Here is a 23,882-nt window from a genome sequence, read left to right on the forward strand (position 1 = left end):
GGGGAGGTTCACTGAAACTCAGAAATGGGAAAAACAATGAAAGCAAATTGTGCGGTTCCTGTCATACCTTGTATCATCATTATAGATTGTGGAAGCCATCATCGAGGTGAGGACTCACAAGGGCTGTGAGTTAAGGGCATTTAAACCAGTTTGGGGATACAGTTAGGTAGTGAATACCAAGTGTAATACACAAGAAATCCTACCCGGTGAAGGATGTTAAATATCTGGTTTCAGCTCTTAAGTCTATTCTCCACCCATTAAGTTCAGTTAAGGATTTTCTTGTCCCTTTCTGTTTGACCATAGCACTCGGCATTTCCAGACTGAGCTAATGTTTTCTTAAGTGAGACACGAACAGACTGTGCATCACGGTGTGTCTGCTCTGATCTGACCATAGTGCCCACAAACAGGAAGTTCGTGGGAACTGGTGACCTTCTGGTAGTGTAAGGACACAGAACGTGACTGCATCACCATGTGACAGGAAGGTTGTCATATTCGATTGGAGGCATGCTTATTATTCAGCAAAAATGGAGACATTTTCCTCCCATTTCAGTAACTGCTGTCGTGAAATGAGAGTATATTAAGGGAGTGTCAGGAAAAGGAGAGAAAGGAAACAGGCTGCAGGCCCCTGGGGAATCAGTGTGCCCACAGCTGTTGGATGGTCAACAAAGATGATGGGAAATTGCCTTTGGGTTAGATGAGTCGTTTTGTAAAAGTGGGTGGATGTCAGACTAGATGCTGTATGAACTCAGAGATTCCCAAAGGATAGTACATGTGCTGGTTGTGGTATCTGAGCATGCCCATGCAGCAGAATTGTATTATCGTGCTGAGAATGTGCTTAAAGCAGCAGCACTGCCACGAAAGTATGTAGCTGACCAAAGTGATTTTGAAACTTCTTTAAGTCTGTAAGTCTCCTTTAGAGACTTTGACATTCCTATCAAATATTTATAAACATAATTCTCTGCTTTAAAACTGTATTTGTCTTTTTTCCTAAATATTTAACTGTGCTTCAAAGATTCAGTGTGCTTACTGTGATGTAATGCCTACTGCTGATACTGGTGTGAACAGCATTGAATTTTTTTGACAGATTTCACAAAACTACTGAACAAAAGTATCTGTGTAATGTGGGTGACTGTTACTGTATGTGTAACTGAGAATCATGGGAGCAACTCGAAGCCAAGTATTACATCAGACTCTACATTCCAGGCAGTGATTTGGTTTGGCCCTGCTGGGTTATTGCTGCTCTCAGAGTTTGTGTCAGCAAGTTTACTCGTGATTGACATGAAGCTTTGATCCAGATTAATGATATTAAATGTGGGCCCTATCATTGACTACCATGATGAGATACTTGACACTGCTCTACAACTGGCAGTCTTCATGCTAATGATGGCTCTCATGGAGCAGATACAGTAAGGGTAATGGCACTATAGGGGTGATACACAGGCCAGGGGCAACCATCTGTGTCATGGAAGCTTTCCAAAGACTTTCTTCCAGCCTGATTAAAAGTTTGCGTCTATACGACCTTGTACATCTTGGTACCCGTATCAGTATGTTTGTACTGAAGGAAGCATATGGAGGGAGTGGGGACACTGTTTTAAATTTTCTTGAAACAAATGCTGCTAACTAAGCACATAAGCTGTGGGTGAGCAGCTCAAACATTCCTCAATGCTACAAACATATGCTAGTGCTCCTTGTGCATTGCATGTAGAACAGGAAATCCTGGTATAGGCATATGTCAGATGTTAAAGCCATTTCAAATACCATTTTATAAAACTGCATTTATAAATGCACCCAACAATAAATAAATATTGATATTTATGATGTTACTATCAGAAAGGGCATTGAATCTATGATACTCCAGACTCCCTGTGCTTAGGTTTATAAGGTGATGTTACTTGCAGAATCATTCAGGTTGGAAGGGACGGACCCCCAGGGGTCATCTAGGCCAGCTCCTACTCAAAGCAAGATCAATGCTGACTTCAGACTAAGTTGTTCAGACTTTGTCCAGGTGGTTCTTGAAAATCTACATGGATGTAGATGCCACAATCTCTCAGACACCTGTTCCAATACCTCAGAGCAGTGATTTTTAATATCCTGTGGCAGCTTCAGTTGTCTCTTGTTCTCCAGCCACATACTTCCATAAAGAGCCTGGTTCTGTGTTCTTGGTAACCTTCTTTTGGGAACTGAAAGTCTGCTCCTATGTTACCCAAAGCCTTCATAGATGAAACAAGCCCTATTTCATCAGCCTTTTCTCACAGGCCCAGTGCTCTAATTCCCTGAGCAATTTACTGACCTTTTGGCTGGACTTGTTCAGGTTTCTTATAGAACAATTTGGGTTGGAAGGAACCTTTTAAAGCCCCCCTGCAATGAGTAGGGGCATCATCAACTACATCAGAGCCCTATCCCAGCTGGCCTTAAATGTTTCCAGGGATGGGGCACCTACCACCTTTCTGGGCAACCTGTGCCAGTGTTTTATCACCCTCATTGCAAAAAACTTCTTTCTTATATCCAATCTAAATTGATTTTCCTTCAGTTTGAAACCGTTCCCCCTCATCCTATCACTGCATGCCCTTGTAAAATGTCCCTCTCCAGCTTTCAGGCCCCCTTTAGGTACTGGAAGACTGCTGTGTCTCACCAGAGACTTCATTTCTCCAGGCTGAACAATTCCAACTCTCAGCATGTCTTCATTGGAGAGGAGCTCCATCCCTCTGATCTCCATGTCCCTCCTCTGGCCTCACTCCAACAGTTCCACACTTTTTATCAATGTCTTTCTTTTACTGTAGGCCCAGAACCAGATTTAGTACGGTGTTGAGTGCAGGAAAACGACCACTTCCATTATCTACTATGTATGCTCTTGTGGATACAGTCCAGTAAGCTTTTAGCCTTCATTGCAATTCTGAATCCTGTTTACTCTAGTTGCCACAGAGTTGTCACGTTTCAGCAGACGTCTGTTCCTGGTGGCCTGTTTCTCTGGCCCATCTAGTCCCTCAGAAGGGTAGCTCTGCCCTGGAACTTACCCCCTAGTTTTTTGTCATCAGCAAACTTGATGAAAGAGTAGTGTGTCACTGTCTTCAGGTCACTGATGAAGATGTTAAACAGGATAAGCCTCAAGATAGACCCATGCAGTACTCTACTCATTGCTGGAGCTGCAGCATAGAGTATGAACTTCAACCACTATTCCGTGAGCCCAACCTTCCAAGAAGTTTTTTACCTGTCTAGTTGTTCACCCATCCAGACTGTAGTGTCATTACTTGGATAACAAAGGCACTGTGAAAGACTGTTAAAAGATTTGCTGAGGTAAATGACATCCAGTGTTCTCCCATTGTCCACAAATCCAGTTGGTCAGGCATGATTCGTCACTGATTAATCTATGTTGACTCTTCCCACTCACCAACAACATCTGCATCTGCACAGAAATGTGTTCCAAGAATGTGTACCTGCTTCATGCACCAGTGAGTGCTGTGGGCTGACCTCTGGAAAGTAGCTCTGCAGTGTCTGGTTGATGACAAGCTGACCATGAGCCAGCAATGCACTCTTGTGGCAAAGGCTGCCAACGGCATTCAGGACTGCACCAGGAAGAGCATTTCCAGCAGTTTGAGGAAGGTGGTTCTTCTCCACTCAGTACTAGTAAGCCACAGCTGGAGTACTGTGCCCAGTTGTAGGCTTCTCAGCAAAAGAAAAATATGGACATGTTGGAGCTAGTCCAGCAAAAGTCCACAAAAGTTATTAAGGGACTGAAGCATCTTTCATATAAGGAGTGGCAATGAGATCTAGGACTGTTCAGCCTGGAGAAGAGAAGGCTCAAAGGGAAAAAATCTTATCAATGTGTATAACACCTCATGGAGGGGGTGGAATGAAGAGAGGGAGCCAGACTCAGTACTGCCCACTGACAGGACAATTTAAAACATTTTTTTAACTGTGAACATGGTCAAACACTGGAATGGGTTGCCCAGAGAGGTTGCAAAGTCTCCATCTTGGGAGATATACTCAAAACCCAACTGGACACAGTCCTGGGCAACCTGCTGTAGCTGGCACTGTGAACAGGGGGTTGATGATATGATCTCAAGAGCCACCTCAAGACATGATGATATGATCTCAAGAGCAACCTCCTTGATTCTGTGATTTCCCAGGGATCCCAGGATCCCTGATCTTTTGAAGACAGAAGTACACCGTAGACTGTGTTCAGAAAATCCCTTGTTATTACTGACAAAAGGTGTACACACCTGTGGTATCACGTGGAGATATTATCTAAATCCTGAAAGAAGAATAGATGTGTTATTACAGTGTTACAGCTGAGCTAATCACCCTTATCTCTCAGCAGAATTAATTAGATCAGGAACAGCACTCTCCTGATGTGATTACACCGTCACTGTTTCTGCAGCAAACTTGGTCAGTACTAGCTTGGAGTAAAAGCTTTGTATTGCATAGAACAAATCCACCCATGAATAATGGTTCTGATGATTTCCATTAAACTGTGTGCATTATATCCAGCTTTAGACTGGGCCCTCGCTCCCTCAGTAGTAACCCTTGCTGAATTTGATGTAGCAATCCAAACATGGGGTTGATGTCTTTTCCTAGGCATTAAATCCCTGATCTGTATTTTCCTATTTTAGCCCATTATAAAACTTATCTGTTAGAACATTTCTCTTTCTTCTGTAAGTACCTAATGTTCTTAGGAGTGTCACTTTTCACCATATTAGCTTTGTTTTGTTATTGGTGCTCAAGATGTCACTTAATTTGCTGGTAAAGGACTTTAGGACCTTCAGAGAAGGTTTGCCTCTGAGCTTTCCTTGTTCTGCATGCTGTTTAAACTCAAAATTTGTATGTGGGACCTCAGGAGGAAAAGGAGAATTTTTCAGCTATGGTTGTATATAAACAATTTATTTTAAATAAAGTGAATTGTAAAAGCCAGTGTTTCTCCTTTAGTTTTAGTATTTGCTTGTCTTACATCTTGGGCTATGGAAATAGATGACTGATTATTTTCTCTTTTAAAATTCTAATAAATTAACTTTTTAGCATTAAGCAGAAATTTTTCTTGGGCACTGTTTCCAGTTTCCACAGAAATATAGGGCTAAAGTTGAGTCAAAGATCTCCCATTATTTCATTTCAGTAGCTAGCTGCTGTGAGGCAAAATTGCAGATTACAGAAAAGGTTTGAAAACCTTCATGTTAAGACAGAAGTGCCCACTGGTATTTTAAAAATCTGATTTATAATTTTTAGTTTTACAGTGGTTAAAAAGAAGCCATAGTGATTAGTTTCTTAACTGAAGCATCTTTTCAACCTTCCTCTTGGCTTGCCTGTGCGTTCATTTTAACACTAGAGGGCGGTTGAAACACTCGAGTTCTTTCAGAAAACCAGCTTTAGGAGAACAGCTTTCATTCTTCCTTACCAGGAGAAAGGAGTTTTGTTAGCTGCCAGTTATGCGATGCTTATTTTTAGCGATTAATTTGCTTTAATTCTTTCAATCTTTTTAAAACCTAAAAATCTAGTTTTTAACTTTCTAGCTTTCTTTTTGCCTCTAGCTGTATCATGCAGTTAGACTGATCAGTAGTCAAGGAGGGAGAATAGTTTCACAATTTATTAGCTCTGAAGACATACTTCTTGTGTTTCCTGTCTGATGAGTATTTCGAACCACCTTGTTTCAGAAACCAGAGGAGAGTTGCCAGAGATGGGAATGTGTTAAAGATTCCTTCTGTTCATTTTTCTCAAGAAAGTAAAAGTTAATATTATAGCACTTACAATTAATTTCGTAGGTTTTGTTGATATGTAATTTTAAATTAAATTCCGAAACATTTGAGTTGATCTTTTCTTATCCTGTGCTTTGCTTTACAGTCATCTTTTTTGCCCTAGCAGAGCTTCAAAATGGCAACTTCTGTCCTTCCAGATGGTTTTCTATCCTCTCAGCAACTAGAAAACATAATCCAATATGCACACTTTAGAAAGGAAAGGTCAAAACAGTTAAAAATTACTATTTTCACAGGTCTCATGAAAATTGCCAAAGGAGCTCTTCTTTACTTAAACCTAAAATTGGAAGTATTACATGTCTTAATTTAAAAAGTGTGGTGAAATACCCAGTGAAAAGTGTAAGTTGTATCACAGGTGTATTGTGAGAGATGTGATATTCATCTCTTCTGATTCTAAAGTAAGAATCTATTCTGTTTTGTGAGGTTGTTGCTTATGTATCTTTTTGGGGTTTATTTCCTTTCTTTCTGCTTTGAATCCATTATGCTTACTGCAAGTGTTGAACAATATTTTTCAGCAGCTGAGTAATCAAATGTTTATTTGCACTTGAACTTTGAATGGTGTTTGGAACAGTGACAAAATAATATCAGTAAGGCTTTAGGAAAGGCTCTTATGACTCGTGTAAGATATTAGGCTGATTTTTCCTTGACTTGGTGTCAGATATTTGTTTTCCTCTCTGCAAATGATGTGATCTGAAAAGTAATCTGCACCTCTCTTAAGAAAATCTTGTACCCTAGAAATTTTGTACTAATAGTAAGGACATAGCGTTTTCTCTTTCAAGCTAAGCTTCTGGAACTATGTAATTATAAGGAAATTTTGTCTGTTTTTGTCAAAACCTTTTCTTTAGCTTCAGAGGTGGATAGAAGAATTAAAATACCTAAGCTATAGTGACAATAGGAGATAAAAAATGAAAAATTTATTATATTGGCGAAAAAAAGAAAAAGAAAAGTGGCCTGCATGGTTTGGCTGTGTGATGCTGATACTGATTCCAAAAAATGGATTGCAGTTTTCCCAAGTTCGAGGAGAAAAAGGCCTGAGCTGGAGTCACTGTGAGTAGAACGGCTTTATTGCTTTTTGTTGTGATATCCTGAAAGTACTGCAGGTTTTGTGACTTTGCTTGCTTTTTTCTGCCATCGTTTCCATTTTATGTTGCAGAGAGTATCTGTTATCTCTGAAACTTTTTTGGCAGTTTTGGACATAACATAAGCATTCATTCCAGCCTATGCTGATTGATAGGGCAGATTTTGAAAATGGTTGATGCTTGCTTAATTCTTTTCATATAGGGTTCTGGAAAGTGCAGGGCTGCTTGGTTTTTGGACAGTGCTATACCATTATTTTAGTAAAAGCTGGATTTGCATAACATTCTAAAAAAAATGCGGTAGTAGAGCAGTTTTCTTTCTCTTATTGGTTCTGAATCAGAAGAAGGAACCAATTAAAATGAGCAAAACCATAGCACTTTTGTTTTGTTCCTAGCTGCCAGTCTTGCAAATTGAGAGATTATATGTAGGCTTTATTTATAAACAACAGAAGAGAAGTTGCTGAGAGTCAAATTTTCTCCCTATGAGGCCCAGTTGTGGTGTTGTGGTTATGCCCTAAATTGTCACTATGCAATCTCACCGTTTGTAGATGTGCAGAAATTAAACCAGCTGTAAATTGTTTTGATGATTTACAGTCAAGGATAAATGTCTGCTCCCTCTCTTTGAACTGCATTGCCTTCACAGGACAAAAGGAGCAATAAACCTTCATTGGCTATTTTTATCATTATATTTAACAGATGAAACTGCAGCTGTGTGTTAGGGAATAGACTGGTGGAAAGCCACTGCTCTTCTGATGACATTTGAGAGCAGATTGCATTTGAGCTTGAGTGCTTAATGGGCCATACTTCTTCAGATGTGGCTCCTGTAAAAGAAATCACTTTGTAGTAGGCACTTTCTATATTCTAATATTAAGGTTTCATATTTAAAGGTCCTAGTACATAACTAAGCTTTGCTTTGGTATTTCCCCCTTTCTGCTTTCCTATTTAAAATATGAGTGATTGGAAGACTAGCCTCTTTCAGTAGCTTGCTTCATTTTATGCCTGGTTATGCAATGTCCTGGCAGCAGTTACTTTGTGCTCTCGGGAGAAAATTTCTTTCACAAGTTTAGATTTTCCTAGTCCATTACAGCTTCCTCTAGTGTGTGAGAATTTAAAGGAAAAAGTACTTATCCAAAAATATAAAGCTTTGATGCTTTTGACATAGAAAATCGTGCTACCATTCATTCATTATCATTTACCTCTCCTGCACCACCAGCTTTCATTTTGATCTTGTTTGAGCTGTGCTGATCAGCACACTGCATGGCCTAAGGGCAGGCTAGACCTGAGCAGTCAGAAGTGAAACAAAATCAAGACTGTGAAAAAATCCTGCAGTAGGCCATGAGTCTTGTTCTCTTCCATGTCAAATCTCTTCTCTGTGCAGTGTGAGGAAGATGTTGAATATCTTCCTGTACTCCACTGCAGTCTGTCTGGGTGGAATGAGGGCAGTGCAGCAATAGCCATTTTTCCTCTGTTATGCAATATGGTGTGGCTGTGTGAGGAAGTCACAGGAGTAAAATAGATGAACTTTCCTTCATAATTCCGCTATCTCTGGAAGATCAGGAGTTGAGAAACATTCTCCCAGTGGAAGAGTTGCAGCAGCCAGTAGTTACTGCTTGTTTGCCCCTGTGTTTCCTTCAGTATAAAATGAATTGGACTGCTGTCTGTAACAGCATCACTATATTGGTTTGGCTGGTGATCTGAATAGCTTAAATTCTCCCTGTAAGTTAGTTAAGTCTGTGAGGAACTAATGTAATGGTCTCTTCCACCCTAAGGGTGTCAAGATCCCAAGAACAAACATGAAATCATTAGCAATAACAAAGGCCTCTCCTGTCTTGCTCCAGTTTGTCTTAGTTTTCTGATGAAGAAGCATCTGGTACAGCCTTTAGCTCTCCCTTTATAGGCCATAAGTCCTGATACATTGCCAAGTGGCATAATATTACATTTCATTTTTATAGAGGATTTTGGGGAGGGGAAAGTGCATAATAGGTTTATTTGTTGTACGATAAGGTCATTCTTTAAGAATGAGGCAAAACTATGAGCATTTGATCAGCTTTGACTTGTGATTAGTTACAGCTTCCCACAACCAATGCTGTCACAGCAATTTTTATTCTGGGTCATAAACAATGATTGTAAACCCTGTTGAAACAAAAACAGCAAAATAAATCCCTAAAAAGAAATGTATTTTCAAGTAGATTTATTTCTGTCGTGAGTCATACAGTGCATGAACTTCTCACAGATGAACTTTGATATGATTGCTTAGTGTATTTCCCATATGTGACAATGTGGGAAATCATTAGTAGTAATGCTGGTATCTAAATCATTCAGATATTACCTGCTCCTGAGTGACATAGGGTGCTGTGTATTAGCACATCTGCACTATGCAACTGTGTTCCTAAAGTAATCCTATAGCTCCTTCCTTCTGTACAAAGCTAAATCTGCCAGTTGCTTAAAATCTGACCTGTGTTGTCTTCTTAGTTGTAGGAGGTACCTTAGACTTAAGGAAATATCCGGGATAGTTTTTTAACTGCAGGCTATAAAAATGAAGGAAAACGGAGAGAAAATGTTTTGAATGAGAAGAAAATAATTCAATTTTTTAATAATGAAAGTTGTTTTGAGTAGTTTCTAAAAAAGATAGTATTAGAAGATTTCAGTCTAGAAGCATTTGAAGATTTATGAAGAGGTAGGTTATTGCATTTTGATAATACACTTAAATTGCATGTTTCTAGAAGAACAGGATAGGATTGGCAGTGGCACCTTTCTGCTTTTCCTGAATACGTAAACTATATTTCATGGTGAAAGGGGCCATTATGTTCTTATGCATAAACCAAGAGATGCATATATGATAGGATTGGGTAATGTGTGATTTATGTCCTAATGATTCCTTTAGTGATTTCATGAATTTCTGGTGTGTGCATTGGTTCAAAATAGCTTTAAACATCCTTAACTGGAAGTAACTAAAGCAAAATTGGCAAGACCTTGCAAAACACCTTTCCAAAAACACAGAACTAGAAGTGATGGTTGTCAGAGAGGAACTACTAAGTGAAATCCTGTGCTCTTAGTTACTTCAGTGGTCAGTTGAGATGTCCAGAGGATCTGCATATGTAAAGGGATTTGTTAAAAAAAGTTTTGCTTCATAGGGACTTTTTATTTGTTGGGTTTTGGGGTTTTTTTGTTTGTTTTGTTATCAACAGCAATGTTGTGTTTATTGAAAGCCTCTAAGAGCATATTTTGTGGTATAGTTGCTTTAGTTGCAAATGAAATGCAGATAAAAGGACCATCAGTCCTAAGTCAGTCACCTCTCGCCTCCAACCCATCCTTTTGCTAGAGTTTGGGAAAGATTGGTTTGAATGAGAAAGCATGTCCTTGTGTATCCAAATGAATTTGAAGTGTGCTGACCTCTCAGTGGGCATGAGCAGACCAAATCAAGAACCTGTCTTTGAGACCTCCCTCTTTGGTAGTTTCGTTTATTGCTATGCCAGCAATGACAGGCAGTAGAGTACAATGAGATGAAAATGAAAAATTGTTCTGTTTGCTATAGCCTCTAGTTGACACATCTTCCTGGAAAATTCTTACTTTGGTTTTGCTTAAGTACCCAATATATTGTTCTAATAGCGTTCTTACAGAACTGGTTGATCTGAAAATTACACTGGAGCTAACAGCTTATAAGGAGTTCTTGATAATGGTGTGGTAAGGATCTAAAATGGGGATAGTACAGCTTTACGCTATATTAACTGTAACTGGACAAGAACGTAGGATTTCAGGAGACTTGGAAGAAACTCAAACCACAAAAGTTAAAAAAGAAACATAGAAGAGAATAAAATAGAATAGAATATTTCACTTGGAAGTGACGTAAAACTATCACCTAGCCCAACTGTCTGACCACTTCAGGGCTGACTAAAAGTTACAGTATATCATTAAGAGCATTTCCCAAATGCCTCTTAAACACTGACAGGGATGGGACATTGACCACTTCCCTAGGAAGCCTGTTCCAGTGTCTATCACCCACTCAGTAATGACATACTTCCTAGCGTCAAGTCTGAACCTTCCCTGGTGCAGCTTTGAACCATTTCCAGCTTCGTTGCCTTCCACTGGATGCATTCAAGGACATTCACATCCCTCTTATATCATAGGGCCCAGAACCACACTCAGCACTCCAGGTGAGCACAGTGAGATGTTCCCCTCTTCTGACCGTGTTTGATGCTCCCAAGGATGTGATTTGTCCTCTGGGCTGCCCAGGCACACACGGGAGACTCACACTGAGCTGATGCCCACCTGCACCCCTAGGGCCCTCTCTGCAGGGCACTCTCTGTCTAGATTCTCTGAATCTCTCAACAATTGGATAGGAAGGAAAAAAAAGCAATGAGCGGAAAAAAAAAAAAGACCAAAAAAGAAAAGGTCAGTTTTTAGAAGTACAGGTCAGTTTTTAGAAGTACAGTTAACTTTTATAAGTACAACAGATGCTGTTTTGTGTGGGTTTTCCCCTGTCGCCCTTTCTGTAGAACTGACCACCTACTTTAGAATTAAGATGTGGATTATGCCCGACTGATGGGCATTTCAGCAAATCTATGTAATCTGTTATTAGTCTGTATGCCTGAGGCTATCAAAAAGAAATTAAAACTTCTTAATTTCCACAATTTTAAAATTACTGATTTTTAAATTTCTTTTAACTAGATATTAGACTGAATGAATGATTGACTCAACAGTCACTGAATACTTAAGTATTCAAACTGTCTTTGGGGTCATGGGTACTTCAGGTATAGCTAGGAAAACTCACAGTATTTGTACCATTTTAAGTCTGGTCCTGGCTTTTTAATTTCTTTAAAATTTTTTTTTAGTCCCATTCATTTGTCCCTGCAGCACTCCATAACTGGTGTCTTTCTGTAAATACCCATAGAACAGAAGTATTCAATTTGGCTTAAGCAGCATTCTCATGGGCAGCTGGCCAGGAACTCAAAGGCTTCACCTAAATTGCATATTGCTGAGAATAATCTCACTCTCAGCTGTTCTTATCTTTTGTTTGTTTCTTGCTTAGACCTCCATCCGGCTTTTTACTGGGTCAAGTAGCAGTAAGTGATGGTGTCTATAATTCATGTAGTTTGTAGCTTCATAACGTATTTGGAGGGAGGTTCAGATCAGAGACACTGAAGCTAATAAAGAAATTTCCAACCAGTTCCAACGTTTCTTAAATAGTCCCTACTGAGAGTACTGGCTGTCAGAGCATAATAGAGCATCCATAGCTTCAGCTATGATTTGGTAACAGTCTGATTTCAGCTTATTAAGAAATCCAGTGCAGCTTCTAGCCACAGTAATTGTAATGACCTGGGACATATGGTCTCATCAGTGTGTTCCCTGACTACGGGATGAGGCTGCATGTATTTGAGATACAAGCTGGAAGGGTTGGTCAGGAAATAGGGTTTGTCTGGACAACAGTTTAGATAGACTTTATATTACTCTTCAACATATCATCTAGAGAAAAGATTTTCTCACGTAAAACATGACTTTGCTTGGAAGATGGAAAGGTTTCTTAATAGTCTGTGCTACTTATTTTTTAACATATAAGTCAGTGCTCCCTGATGTGATGGAACAGCTTAAAAGTAGTGTTTGTTTCCGTAGATAGATCGGTGGGGGTTATTTTCTGTTGGTGTTGCAGCTCACAGAGAGGGCTTTGAAACAATGATTTGTGGATTCTAAAACACTTGAAACAGCATATCTGAACATATGCCATTGAGCTGAGCCTTGAGGAGAAATTGTGACATTTCAGTGCAGTTATGAAGACTGACAGTATAGAAATTCTTCAAAATTTAATGAAAACAAAACTTCTGTCTTAATAAAAAGGAATGTTCTTGGCAGCAGGGTGATTTTGACTTTTGATGAGAAAGAAACTCATTGTCAAACTTATAAGTGGGATTTTTTAAAATTTTTGGGTGCCTGATTATCAAGAGTAAAGAGTACCAAGAATAGCTGATTCAGTGTAGATGTTTTTTCCTCTGCTTTGCAGTGATCTGTACATGATTCACCTGGAGTGAATGTAAATTGAACCCAAAGCATACCTTGCGCTGCCCCTCTTCTTTTCTCTCCCCTGCCTACTGGACATCTTCTTTAATTGTGTAAGGATGCAGAACTGTGGCATCCTGATTTGTATAGATTTAAACTCTCTACCACCCCAAAGTTAGAAGGAGAGAATCCAGAAGTCTTGTGCTTCATATCAAATAGGTAGCTCATTGACCAGTCTTGTATCCAGCTAGGCAAGTCCTAAGAGCCTGAGAACAGAGACAGAAGGTAAAGTTCAAAGGTAAAGGACAACAGCTTTGTGGAAGTCTCAACTTGCTATTTATTGTGGATGGAAAACTGGGGAAAGCAGGTTAGGGAAAATTCTGTTATTTGTGTTCCTTTATTAGAGATTTAGGATTGACATGTTCCCTATTTTAAAGCTCTGCATTTAGTGACTGCTGCTAAAGTGCTCCTTGGGACCAACAGTAACATAGACATCTCCATGAGAAAAGTTAAATCTGCAGCCATTATGTTTTGTAAGCTTCCCAAATGATGAGATGCCCACCTTTACTACTTGTGTTTGATCAGTCTTCACTTTTCCTGAAGTGAGCCCGTAAATTAATTCTCATCCTTTTATTTCCTATCTGTTGATCTATTGGGATCCTTTCTAATTGCATCATAATGGAGTATGCAAGCTATGGCTGTGTTAGCTTGTCCAAGTAAGATAGGAGGGCTGTGAAAGCTTTTAGGTGTAACAGAAGACTGAGGGAAGTGCTAAGCAGATAAATGCACCTTTGAGTCACAGAATACCAGCTCGATTGGATTTGAGAGCAAACACAAGAACCAAGACCAGTTTGTGGGAAGAAGAGACCTCAGGAAAAGTTAATTAAATCAGCCAGCAGATAGTGTAGGAATTGCTACATCACTTCTGCCTATATAGTATTAATGGCAATTGCTGTAAGTAATATAAAACAAATAAAGTTAATCCATGGATTAATCCACCCAACCAGGTGGATTTCAAGATGGACTAGTGAGCTGCAGCGGATACTTCTGAACTCCATCAGATATAGGGAAAAAGCAGAATGCCTGAGGACATGTTTAACACTTTCAACAGTGACAGAAAAAGTCCTCAATTTTGCTGGAAACGTTAATTTTTTGCTCACTAGATGGCCAGGTGTTGTGCCCAGTGCTGGTTTGTTTTGCCAATGGTTTTATTTAATGGCTCTGCACTGACTGGACATCAGCTTTTTTAGTAACAAATTGAAAGTCATTAACTAAGCTTCTTCTCAGTGCTGTCATGTCTGAGTTGGAGAAAAGGGATGGCAGGATTTTTTGAGGATTGCCCGGATCATACCACAGATGTTACATGTCATTAATAGTAGTTTCTTTGGCTTTTCTTCACAATTAGATTTCAGTCTTGCCATTCTTCACCATTTGCTTTCTTGAATGTTTAAAGTTCTCATTTTTAAAGTTTGCAGGGTAGATAAAGTAACTTTAAAGCAGATAAGTAACACTCAAGGTTGTGTAGATGATGAAAGAATCTGGGGGTTGCTAATGGTTCAACTGTATAAGGCAGACTGAGAGAAAATTCAAAGTCAGAACTTCTCAGAAGAAATGAGATTATAAAAAAGGAATTTCTGTGTGATAGAAGAACTTCATGTTTCTACAGGTAAACAGGAAAAACAGGAGGCTTGTGCAGACTGGAAAATATGTAATTTAGTGGAATGTCAGTAAGCTACTTCAGTGTAACTGTGTCAACCAAGTGAATTATGTTTCAGGAGCTGCTGTGCAAGAAGTGGGAGCTTTCCAATTCAGTTTCATGGGAAAGAAATTGGAACTCTAAGAGCTGGAGAAAAAAAAGCATAGTGCTGTAAATGCACTGTGGATATGCAGTAATAGCCATATGGGAGCTCAGTATTGCAGCTTATTTATTATACTGTAAGTCTTTTTATTTGTAGAGGTATATCAGTGAGTTTCCTGTTGGAGCTGCAGTTTAAATCAGTTCTCTAACTGGCAGGATATACAGTGGCAAGTTGAATTTTGTGATGACACAGTATAAATTTCCAACCTGTGTCAATTTAAGGGTGGGATTGAGGCAGACAGCATTGTCTATATGGGCAAAACTGAAGTGTAGACAAATGCCCCCAGGTCTTCATTGGCCTATTGATGGCAGTACTTGCCTAAGTAGTGCTTTGTGGTCAGTGTACTCTGCCCATGCAGTCAGTAGTGCTCATTAGAGCTTTAGCCTTGCTTTCAGCTTCTTGGATTTCTTTGTTTCTGTAAGCATTGTTAAAAGGCATTGCAGGCAAAGGCTGTGACTTGAAGACTGTTGGTACGTGGGAGGCTGGATCTGTGCTGCAGAATACAGCCCTAAGCGGAGAACCTTGAGGTAATAATAGAGGCTGTAGCTTTGGACTGTGTGACGTGGTGTGGCTTGGTGCAGTCAGTTGCTTTGATGTGTGTCAGCTACAGTCCAACATTTCAATCCTGTGTCAAAATGCAGAGCTTCAGGAGATCACCCTTGCACAAAGAGTGTGAGACTTTCCTCATTTAAAAACAAAACAAAACAAAACAAAAAAAGAAGAATTAAATTCTTGGCACCAAGGGATCCAAATTCTATTGAACTGAAACCAGAAGTGAACTCAGGCTCAATGGAGATTAAGTAACTTAAGGGGTAGCTGCAGAAGTGGAAAAAGTCTGTAGTGAAAATAGTCTCCAGCAATCGACTGGGGGTACTGTTGAGCTCTTGATTTAAACTGTAGCATTTCTCTTCCTTATATAAATCCTGCCCTCTGGCCAAAGGACTCATTTCCATGGTTGCTATGTTGCTGGTTCTCCAACATACAGTGTACATGGACGTTGCTGTTTTCATTGGCTCAAAACTTCCAACTGTTTGTCAGCAACAAAGATGCTGCATCAGCTTCTTGCTCACTACAGCTGGAACAGGGAACTGCCAAAACATTCTTGAAAATAATAATAAAAAAAAAGCCAATGCAAATGTGGTGGTCAAACAGCTGAGAAGAAAAAAAATCACTTAAACCTTTCATTTCTCTCTCCGTCCTCCCATTTTCTTGTCTTTTTCCCTCACTCTTCCCTGTACACTAACTGAGCTTTAGTTCATAGATGCGTGAAGGACAGGAGCTTTGCTGGTGTGTAGAACTGAAGATCCCGAAGTGTGTTATAAAGAAGGGTGTTTATCACCATTCCCCTTCTAGATGCAGGATCCCAAAGCATTGGTAGTGCTAAGTGACCTGATGTAGCTACCTGTGAAGTCCCCGTTGCAACCGAGAGAAGCCAAAAACCTCCTGCAGCCAACATACCATGGTTTCTGACTTGAACTATTCTAACTTGAACTTTTCTAACCTGATCTGACTTGAACTATGTTAAACTACATACCTTCTTTTGAAAGTATAACTTCTCATTAAAAGCTTATTTGCTATTCACCCTGCTACTCTTCCTGGTTTTTTATAGTCTTGTTTTTAATAATAAAAATATGTACAGGACCTAGGCCATTGCACGTTCTCACAAGAATTTTACTAACACATAAGTGCTAAACAGTACCTCCTTGATTTGAAAGACAAGGCAGCAAGGAATTATAATTTAGGGGTATTTCTTTTTAGTGAACCTGCTGCACTACGTTTATATGTCTGCTGTGGAATGTCATCACATATTCCATAACTCAGTGTAACTTGCATCAGTGGTACAGTGCAGGCTGGGATGCGTTTCATCTGTTGGCTACATTTCTGTAAGACTAAAGACTAATTCTTCATCTCCATTTGAGGTAGGAGGGCAGTGGGAGCAAGATGAAGTGTTGCAGCAGTCCTCATACTTAATCCAGTTCCCAGAAATGACAAAAGGCAATATGCCATGTGATACGTTTCATGCACAGTGGTCCCAACCACCAAGGGCCTGGCCGATTGCCAGTGAGGACCTGAGCAGGGCAGAGTTTCAGAATGTGCTTGGAGTGGTCATGAATGTCAAGTTCCTGATGCCTCTCTGAAATGAGATGTAGTAACAGCTGTGCATTCCTATGCTGCTGCAGAAGAGGAGTGGGATTCGTGTTCTGATTCATATTCATTTGCTAGAGGGAGCTTCTGATTGCCTTCCAGATGGTGGTCAACTGAGTGTCACTTGGGTGTCTTGAAAAGTGCATTACATCAGGAAACTTCTGGAACTGGGAGTGAAGGAAGAGGGAGAGGAATAGTCAGCAGTCTTCAGAGAGCATTTTCCTAGAAGCCTGGGCTAATGAGGAGTGTGTTGGCTGTATAAGGCAGCTGTTACTCAGTACAAAAGGATATGATCAAGGGGAGTGGGGAAATTCTGTTTGTAGTTCTTTAAACCTCTTGGTGATGTTGTTATAGTAGTTTTACCAGCCTCTGTTTCAGTATTTCCATCCGCTAGATGGGATGCTGCTTGTGATATGTATTCAGTTTGACAAAATGAAGTTCCTCTCATGCAGCCAGTTACTAGGAATTGCATTTTCCTATTATAACTTTGTGTAACCAGTATGCAGGAAAAGGGCATTGACATGAAAAAAAGAAGTAAAAGGTAGTAACTTCAACATTTTCTGCTTTTGTTTCATATAATGCATTATCAGTACTACTTGTTCAAGCTTTTGAACAAGCTTTTGTCTCTACAAATAAGATGCTGACATTCTTGTGGGAACTACTCTATTTCCCACACCTCTAAAACTTGTAATAACCTGCTGACTCATAAATGAGTGTCTTCCTTTGCCTTATGGTCTTTCATGGCTCTATCTTTTCCCTTCCTCCAGGTTCTCAGCCCAGTCTAATTACTGTCAGTGCAACAGCTGCTCCCTCTGCACTGCTGAAATCTGTGTCTGTCCATTTCAGTGAATTCCCCTCTCATATCCAGGCTCAGCTGAGAGGTACCCCCTGCCTGTGCCTCTTTTGTCTCCTACTAACTAACGACATAAAGCATTTTGGTGTAGAGTTTGCATTAATAAGGTGAAAACAAAAATTGCCCCACAAAAAAACAAACAAGCACTGAAAAAACTGTATTGTGTGAGACAGTGGCTCATTTGGAGCCTTATTTTGACAAACTTAGATTGGAAAAAAAATCCCACTGTGCATCTTCATGTCTCACTGAGCTCTTTCTTTAGTGAGTTAAGATCAGCTCCCTTTCCCGCCAGCTCATTGTTTGATCAGAAGCATGCAAGTGTCTGAGATGCAGAACAACACAAAGAGATGTTGTGTCTGTTCACGTAGCATAAGTATATATATGTGGGGCAGGACAGCATAGTCTGAAAATGTAATTAAATATAATAATAAAAAAAAGGAGTGGTGGTGAAAAACATGCATGCATTATTCTAATCCTGCTCCTTTCATAACAAAGAACAAATGTGTCTGCTGCTACTCCAGTTGCAGTCTGATTTTCTTAATCTATATGCATGCATGAGAAGAATCAATTCAATAGAAAGTAAATGTAAAATCACGAAATAATCACTGTAATGTGTTTAAGGATGGCCTCCTGTAAGCTTGCTTTCTTTGCTCTTTCTTCGTCCACTCTAAAGCTCATATAATAAGTATAATGTGACTATAAGGGATGGAGAAAAAAACTAACCAATCTCTTTTTTGCTTTTGAGCCATGTGAAGAATGCCTGCAAAGGTGTTAGTTTCTTTTGTGTATTTTTTTTACTTGTATTATTTGTTCCTCTACACTAGAAATTCAGATGCACCATCAGTGCAAGGAAGAATCTTGGTAGCAAGATTGGTGTTTGTATGAAGTGAGGGAAACAGATGGGAAATAAAGGGATAAAGGGCACCTTAAAGCTTTGTCCTTTCTCTCTATGACTTGTCCTTTTAAGCTATTTTGCCCTTGTTTTATTTCCCATTACAGCTCAGTTTTTTGAGCTAATATTTCACAGCCCTGGAGACCAGAACTAGAATCTCCACTCCCTTCCCACCCCTCTAACTTTACTAGGACAAACTAGAATAAAAAAAAAAATTCTTCAGTTTCAAAACATACAGCACAACTGAAAATGGGAACGGGAGGTAGCATTGAACACATGTACTGGTGCATCTAAGGAGTTGGTGCCTAGTATTGCACACTTGATTGCATGGAAATAACCATGAATTTGACTCTTCCATCTCTACTCTTTCCTACACTTTCATCAGTAGATGATGGTTTCCTCTGTTCCTACTTAAATATGTCAACTAATATGTCAACTTGACATATTAGAAACATGCTGGAATTTGCAGGTGACACGAGCATTTAAATTGTCTCCTTGTCAAGAGCTGTTTTTTGACTTTTGTTTTCATGAGGCAGAAAAAGAGAAAATTACTATTAGTCTGTGATTTTATGGTGATCTGAACATATGAGTCCCCAAGGCTGCAGCCCTACTCCTCTTTCTGGTGTAGACCCCCTCACTCACACACATGGACAGACAGCCCCTTACTCCTGCATCTTCTGCATTGTGGATCCCCCAGTTGTTAGCCTTGGACATAGAGTTCATCCAATAGCAGGTCTTCTAGTTGACCTCTAGACTTGAGTCTCTCCAAAAGTTGGCCAGGACCACCCTGATCTCTCCAGAAACCAATTCCACTAGTTGCCTCACTTCCAGAGACACAGCTGTCTGCCAAACCACCTATCTTAACTACTTGCTTGGCCAGCAAATAGCTGCCAGCTATTGTGGCTTGATAGTTCCTAGCAATTACACACTCACTGCAGTTGCTGACACCACAGATATGTAGACTCTAAAACCTGTAGTCCCATCCAAGCAGCAAACCTGTTTACACATGACTGGCCCATTTTATCCTCTTGTCCCTTTATTTTCCATGCTTGCTCCCCCCTAAATCACCTGGATCCATCCCTTCCCCTGCTTTTGTTTCCTACCCTAAACATCGTATAATAATTCTTGTGCAATTCTGGAATGATATTTCTCCACATCCCATAATGTGTCCCATACTCCTGGACACTAACCTTCCTTAGCCTATAAGGTGAGTGAGCGCTTCTCGAGTTGATGGGTATCACACCTGGGCAATGGGGCTGAGGGCTCTTCTGGGTCAGGTCTAGCAGGGGGCTGGGGCTCTGTGTTCCTGGCAGAGTTCTTCTAAGTCCCCATGCCTTTGTGCTCATATTTATGTGTAGATAAAAGCCTTTGAGGGGATGATCGTTCTCCTTTGATGGCCCTGGGAGTACCCAAGATATTACTGGGATTCCCCACCTGTCCTTGCCTCTCTGTGCTCCTGTTTGTTTGGTTGGTTATCACATAACCAAATCATCACCACCTACAGGGAGGTGAATAAGTAGGCACCAGCCTTCGGATACCAATCATTCCCCCACAAAGCACAAAAAATTAATTTTTGTCTCACTTATTTCTCTTTTTGTGTGACTCTTATTCAAGAATTCTTAACTACTGGGTAACTGCAAAAACTCTTTGTGTAGGACATGACAGTGATTGATGCTTGGCTCTCTAGTCATATTTGCATTTATTTTTCTGTTGAGAGGCTTTCTGTAGTGTTTGTCATCAGTGTATTTATGTGCTTATGTAAAGAAGATTCATGATGTGATGAATGATGACCTGACAGGGTTGATATTAACAATTCTACTTAATTTATTTATGTGCTACTATTGTTTTGCTGTAACTGGTAAAATATAAGAGGGACAAAAAGGATGTGGGAGCTCCAAAGATACCTCTCTCTTAGGCTGTTTTTACCCAGCTGTTAGTTTGGCTCCAGTCCTTCAGCATCCCCCCATCTCTATCTGCTTTCTCCCTTTCTTTTTTCCCCTCCACCCTCCAATCTGCTGCAGCTGTTAAAGTTTCATCATTGTCTCCAAATACCACATTTCCCATTATCACCTCAGACCCTTCTGTGCTAAGGGGAATGTCATTTGTGTGCTCTGCATGTGTATTATTGTTAGGTGATCTGCAGCCAAAGCGGTACTTACACCTTTGACTGCAGCAAGGCTGAATTCCCTGGTAAGAGGCACACATAAGATGTATAAATATTGAAGGATGAGATTTGCAGACTCGCTATCAGAAAGTGGTTACACTTTTTTGTTCCTATGCTCCGCTTTTCAGGTGCCTTTGTACCTGTAGTTAGCCTTATCAGCATCTGATTTAACACTGGATGCCAGCATATTTATCCCTTTTGGCAGTTTTAGTGCTATGTCAGTCATTGACTGTCACAGCTGTATCATATATTGGATAGCTTATCCTAAAATATGATTTTCAGGTATGAAACTGCTGCTCATTTTAATATACTTTATCAACCTGTTGGGGTTTTTTTTTCAGATGATTTTTAGGTTTGTGTGTGTTTTGAATCAATTGCTTTTGTGAATTTCTTTCTGCTCACTATCTTGAGATATCTATGATATCCATTTTGCACTTATCTTGGCTTCCCAACAAAACTCTGGCAATGCCCCTTTTCTTTCTGTACAGTCTTCTGTGATTACTGCAGGCCTGGCAGTGCATCTTAATTTGGACTTAGGGGTCTGCTTGGAGTTCTAACTTACTTGTACCTTGGTTCTGTCTCACTGTCTTGTTCTTCGTATCTCTGCAATTCTTACTGAATCATTTGTGGGTAAAAGAGACCTTGAGCAAGTCATTAGGCTTTTCACATGTACAGTAGGAATTGCGTATCCCACAAAAGGGCCTAAAATAGATGTTAATTATAGTGTTCCTTTGCAACATTTGTGATCCACATGACTAATTCCCTCTAGTTCTCTTTAAGAGAGGTCTTATATCCTCAGACTGCAAGGCCTGTAGATTTAACTTACTAGACCAGTGGGAGGAGAACCTCATTCCAGGGAACAGAATAGGCCTTTCAGTCAAAATTGGTAGGAGGCACATTGGTATGTACCTGCACATGTGGCCTACATGTGTGTATCTATGTGCCAAAATAAACTGTATAAAATGAAGTCAGGGGACATCTGTGATCACCGATGTAAAGCTTCTATTTGCACACTGGAGAACTGAAAGCATCTGTGTTCAGTGTTAGGTGTCATTGTGTGTTGCCTCATTTCTACACTGGATGCATATTGTGAATTCTGTTGTGCAAATACAACCTTACTTTGTGCAGTCTAAGACAGTTTAAAGCAAAATACTTCTGACTGGATTTGTCATCTCCTGTTCTTCCCTCTCAATAAACGGTAAGGGTATTTGCACACAACTGACAATTCCAGGTATTTTTCTTTCTGCTGTCATGTTTGTTTCATTAAATCCTTTGCAAAGAGATAGTGGATGCAGCTCCTTTTGCAGTGCTAGTTCTCTTTATAATGGGCTTAGGATGCTTTCCTGAGTGCAGGAGTTGCAAAGTTAAAGGTTTGCCAGGGTGCCATGTTGAACACTGGTATTGGTCTGGGGTTCGTCACAGAATCAGTGAGGCTGCAGAGGACCTCTGAAGATCCTTTAGTCCAATCCATTTGCTTAAAGCAGGGTCAGCTAGAACAGGTTGCACAAGTCTGTGTCCAGTCAGGTTTTTAATACCTCCAAGGATGGACATTCCACAAGTTTTCTGGGCAATCTGTGCTAGTGTTAGGTAATCCTTAGAGGAAAAAAAAAAGATTTTTCTTACATTTAATCATAATATCTCAGCATCTCCTCATATGGAGGATGTTCCAGTCCCTTAAACATCTTTGTGGCCGTTCACTGGAGTCACTCCAGTATGTTCATGTCTGTCTTGTGCCCAGCACATGTGATAGTACTCCAGGTGTGTCCTTACCAGTGCTGAGTAGAGGGAAACAGCCACATTCCTTGTCCCGATGGTGTTGTTGCTCTTAATGTAACAACATGCTGTTGGCCTTCTTTGCCTCAAGGGCGTGTTGCTTGCTCATGTTGAGCCCATTGTCCACCGAGACCCCCAGGTTTGTTTCTGCAAAGCTGATTTCCAGTCCATCTTCCCCCAGCATATACTGGTGCGTGGGGTTGTTCCTCTTCAGGTGCAAGACTTTGCATTTCCCTTTGTCACTTTTCACAAGGTTCTTGTGAGCCCATATCTCCAGCCTGTCAAGGTCCCTGTGAAGGGCAGCACAACCATTTGGTGTATCAGCCAGTCTTCCTGATTTTGTAGCCTCTGCAAATTTGTCAAGGGGGGGAAATGGTAATGACAAATACAGCTTCACAAAATTCTCATTTACTTTGGTAGATCAGAGTGAAAGCAGGATCTTGCCAGGTGCCCCAGAGAGAAAGAGTGTTTGCTGGATGCAGTATGACTGTTGTGTAAAGCTTAAAAGAGTTTTCCTCCATGTCAGGGCTCTTGGATTTGTGTACTGATGAGGACTGTATGTGACCTATCTGTGTTTTAATTATTCAGGAAGGATGTCCTATACATCAGTGCCTGCTGATAACAAATCTGAAATGAATACTTCAAATGACTGCTTTTGATGCTTGCTTTAGAGCCTGTAAGTCAAAGAGATCCTGGTTGGAAATCCTTATGAGACTCTAGGGAGCCCTGAGGGATGCAGGTGTTGTCTCCCAGTACATAAGTAATGCTCCACACATTTTCAGTTAAGGGAAATGTGAGGTTTTGTAAATAAATATGGATTCATGACTATCTTGGATGGACCTTTCTGTTTCTTACTTTTACTAGTCAGGAGGTACCTGCCCTCTTCAGCAATCTGCGACTTGTGGGCCACCTGATTTTGACATGCTCCATTCAGGACAGAACGCTCAGCCCTCCTCCACCTGGTGTTGAACGTTGTTGGTTGAAAATCGCATCTGCTATGGCTAATATTCACAGTAAGCAGTCCTGAAAGTGCATTTTTACCTTGTGTTTCTTGACCTAGAGGTTGTGGGGAGATCACTTTAAACGATGTGTTTAAACTCTGCAAGCCCTGGTCTGAAAACAGGTGTTGAAAACTGATTGCCAACTTGCTTTGGGGATGTGGACTTAATTGGTTCATTCTGTTAACAGTGTTTTTAATGGATTTATCTATTACAAGTCTCATCAAGTCCTCTCTGCTTTCTCCTGCCAAATAAATATTCCCTAATAATCCCCAAATCTGTTCCTTCATTTTCATTATTTATTTGCTTGTTTAATAAATCAACCTTTTTTTTTTTTTTTTTTATCCCAGAAGCCTAAACTGACTTAAACATGAGCTGCTCCTTGGCTGA

The 23,882-nt window shown here is 40.1% G+C and overlaps 1 protein-coding gene across 2 annotated transcripts in view; it reads left to right on the forward strand.

Annotated features, from left to right (window-relative positions):
* TSPAN9 (tetraspanin 9) overlaps positions 1–23,882 on the forward strand; it is a 178,070-nt gene that overhangs the window by 18,938 nt on the left and 135,250 nt on the right. Inside the window, exon 3 of one of the 2 annotated variants that reach the window (XM_017830112.1) lies at positions 23,359–23,507. The exons of the other annotated variant lie outside the window; for it this stretch is intronic. Within the exon in view, the coding sequence (XP_017685601.1) occupies positions 23,492–23,507 (16 nt within the window). The 5' untranslated portion in view covers positions 23,359–23,491. The remainder of the gene's footprint in view (positions 1–23,358; positions 23,508–23,882) is intronic. 2 annotated transcript variants of the gene reach the window in all.

Source organism: Lepidothrix coronata, unplaced genomic scaffold (genome assembly GCF_001604755.1).
Source record: "Lepidothrix coronata isolate B3197 unplaced genomic scaffold, Lepidothrix_coronata-1.0 Scaffold174, whole genome shotgun sequence".
Taxonomy (NCBI): domain Eukaryota; kingdom Metazoa; phylum Chordata; class Aves; order Passeriformes; family Pipridae; genus Lepidothrix; species Lepidothrix coronata.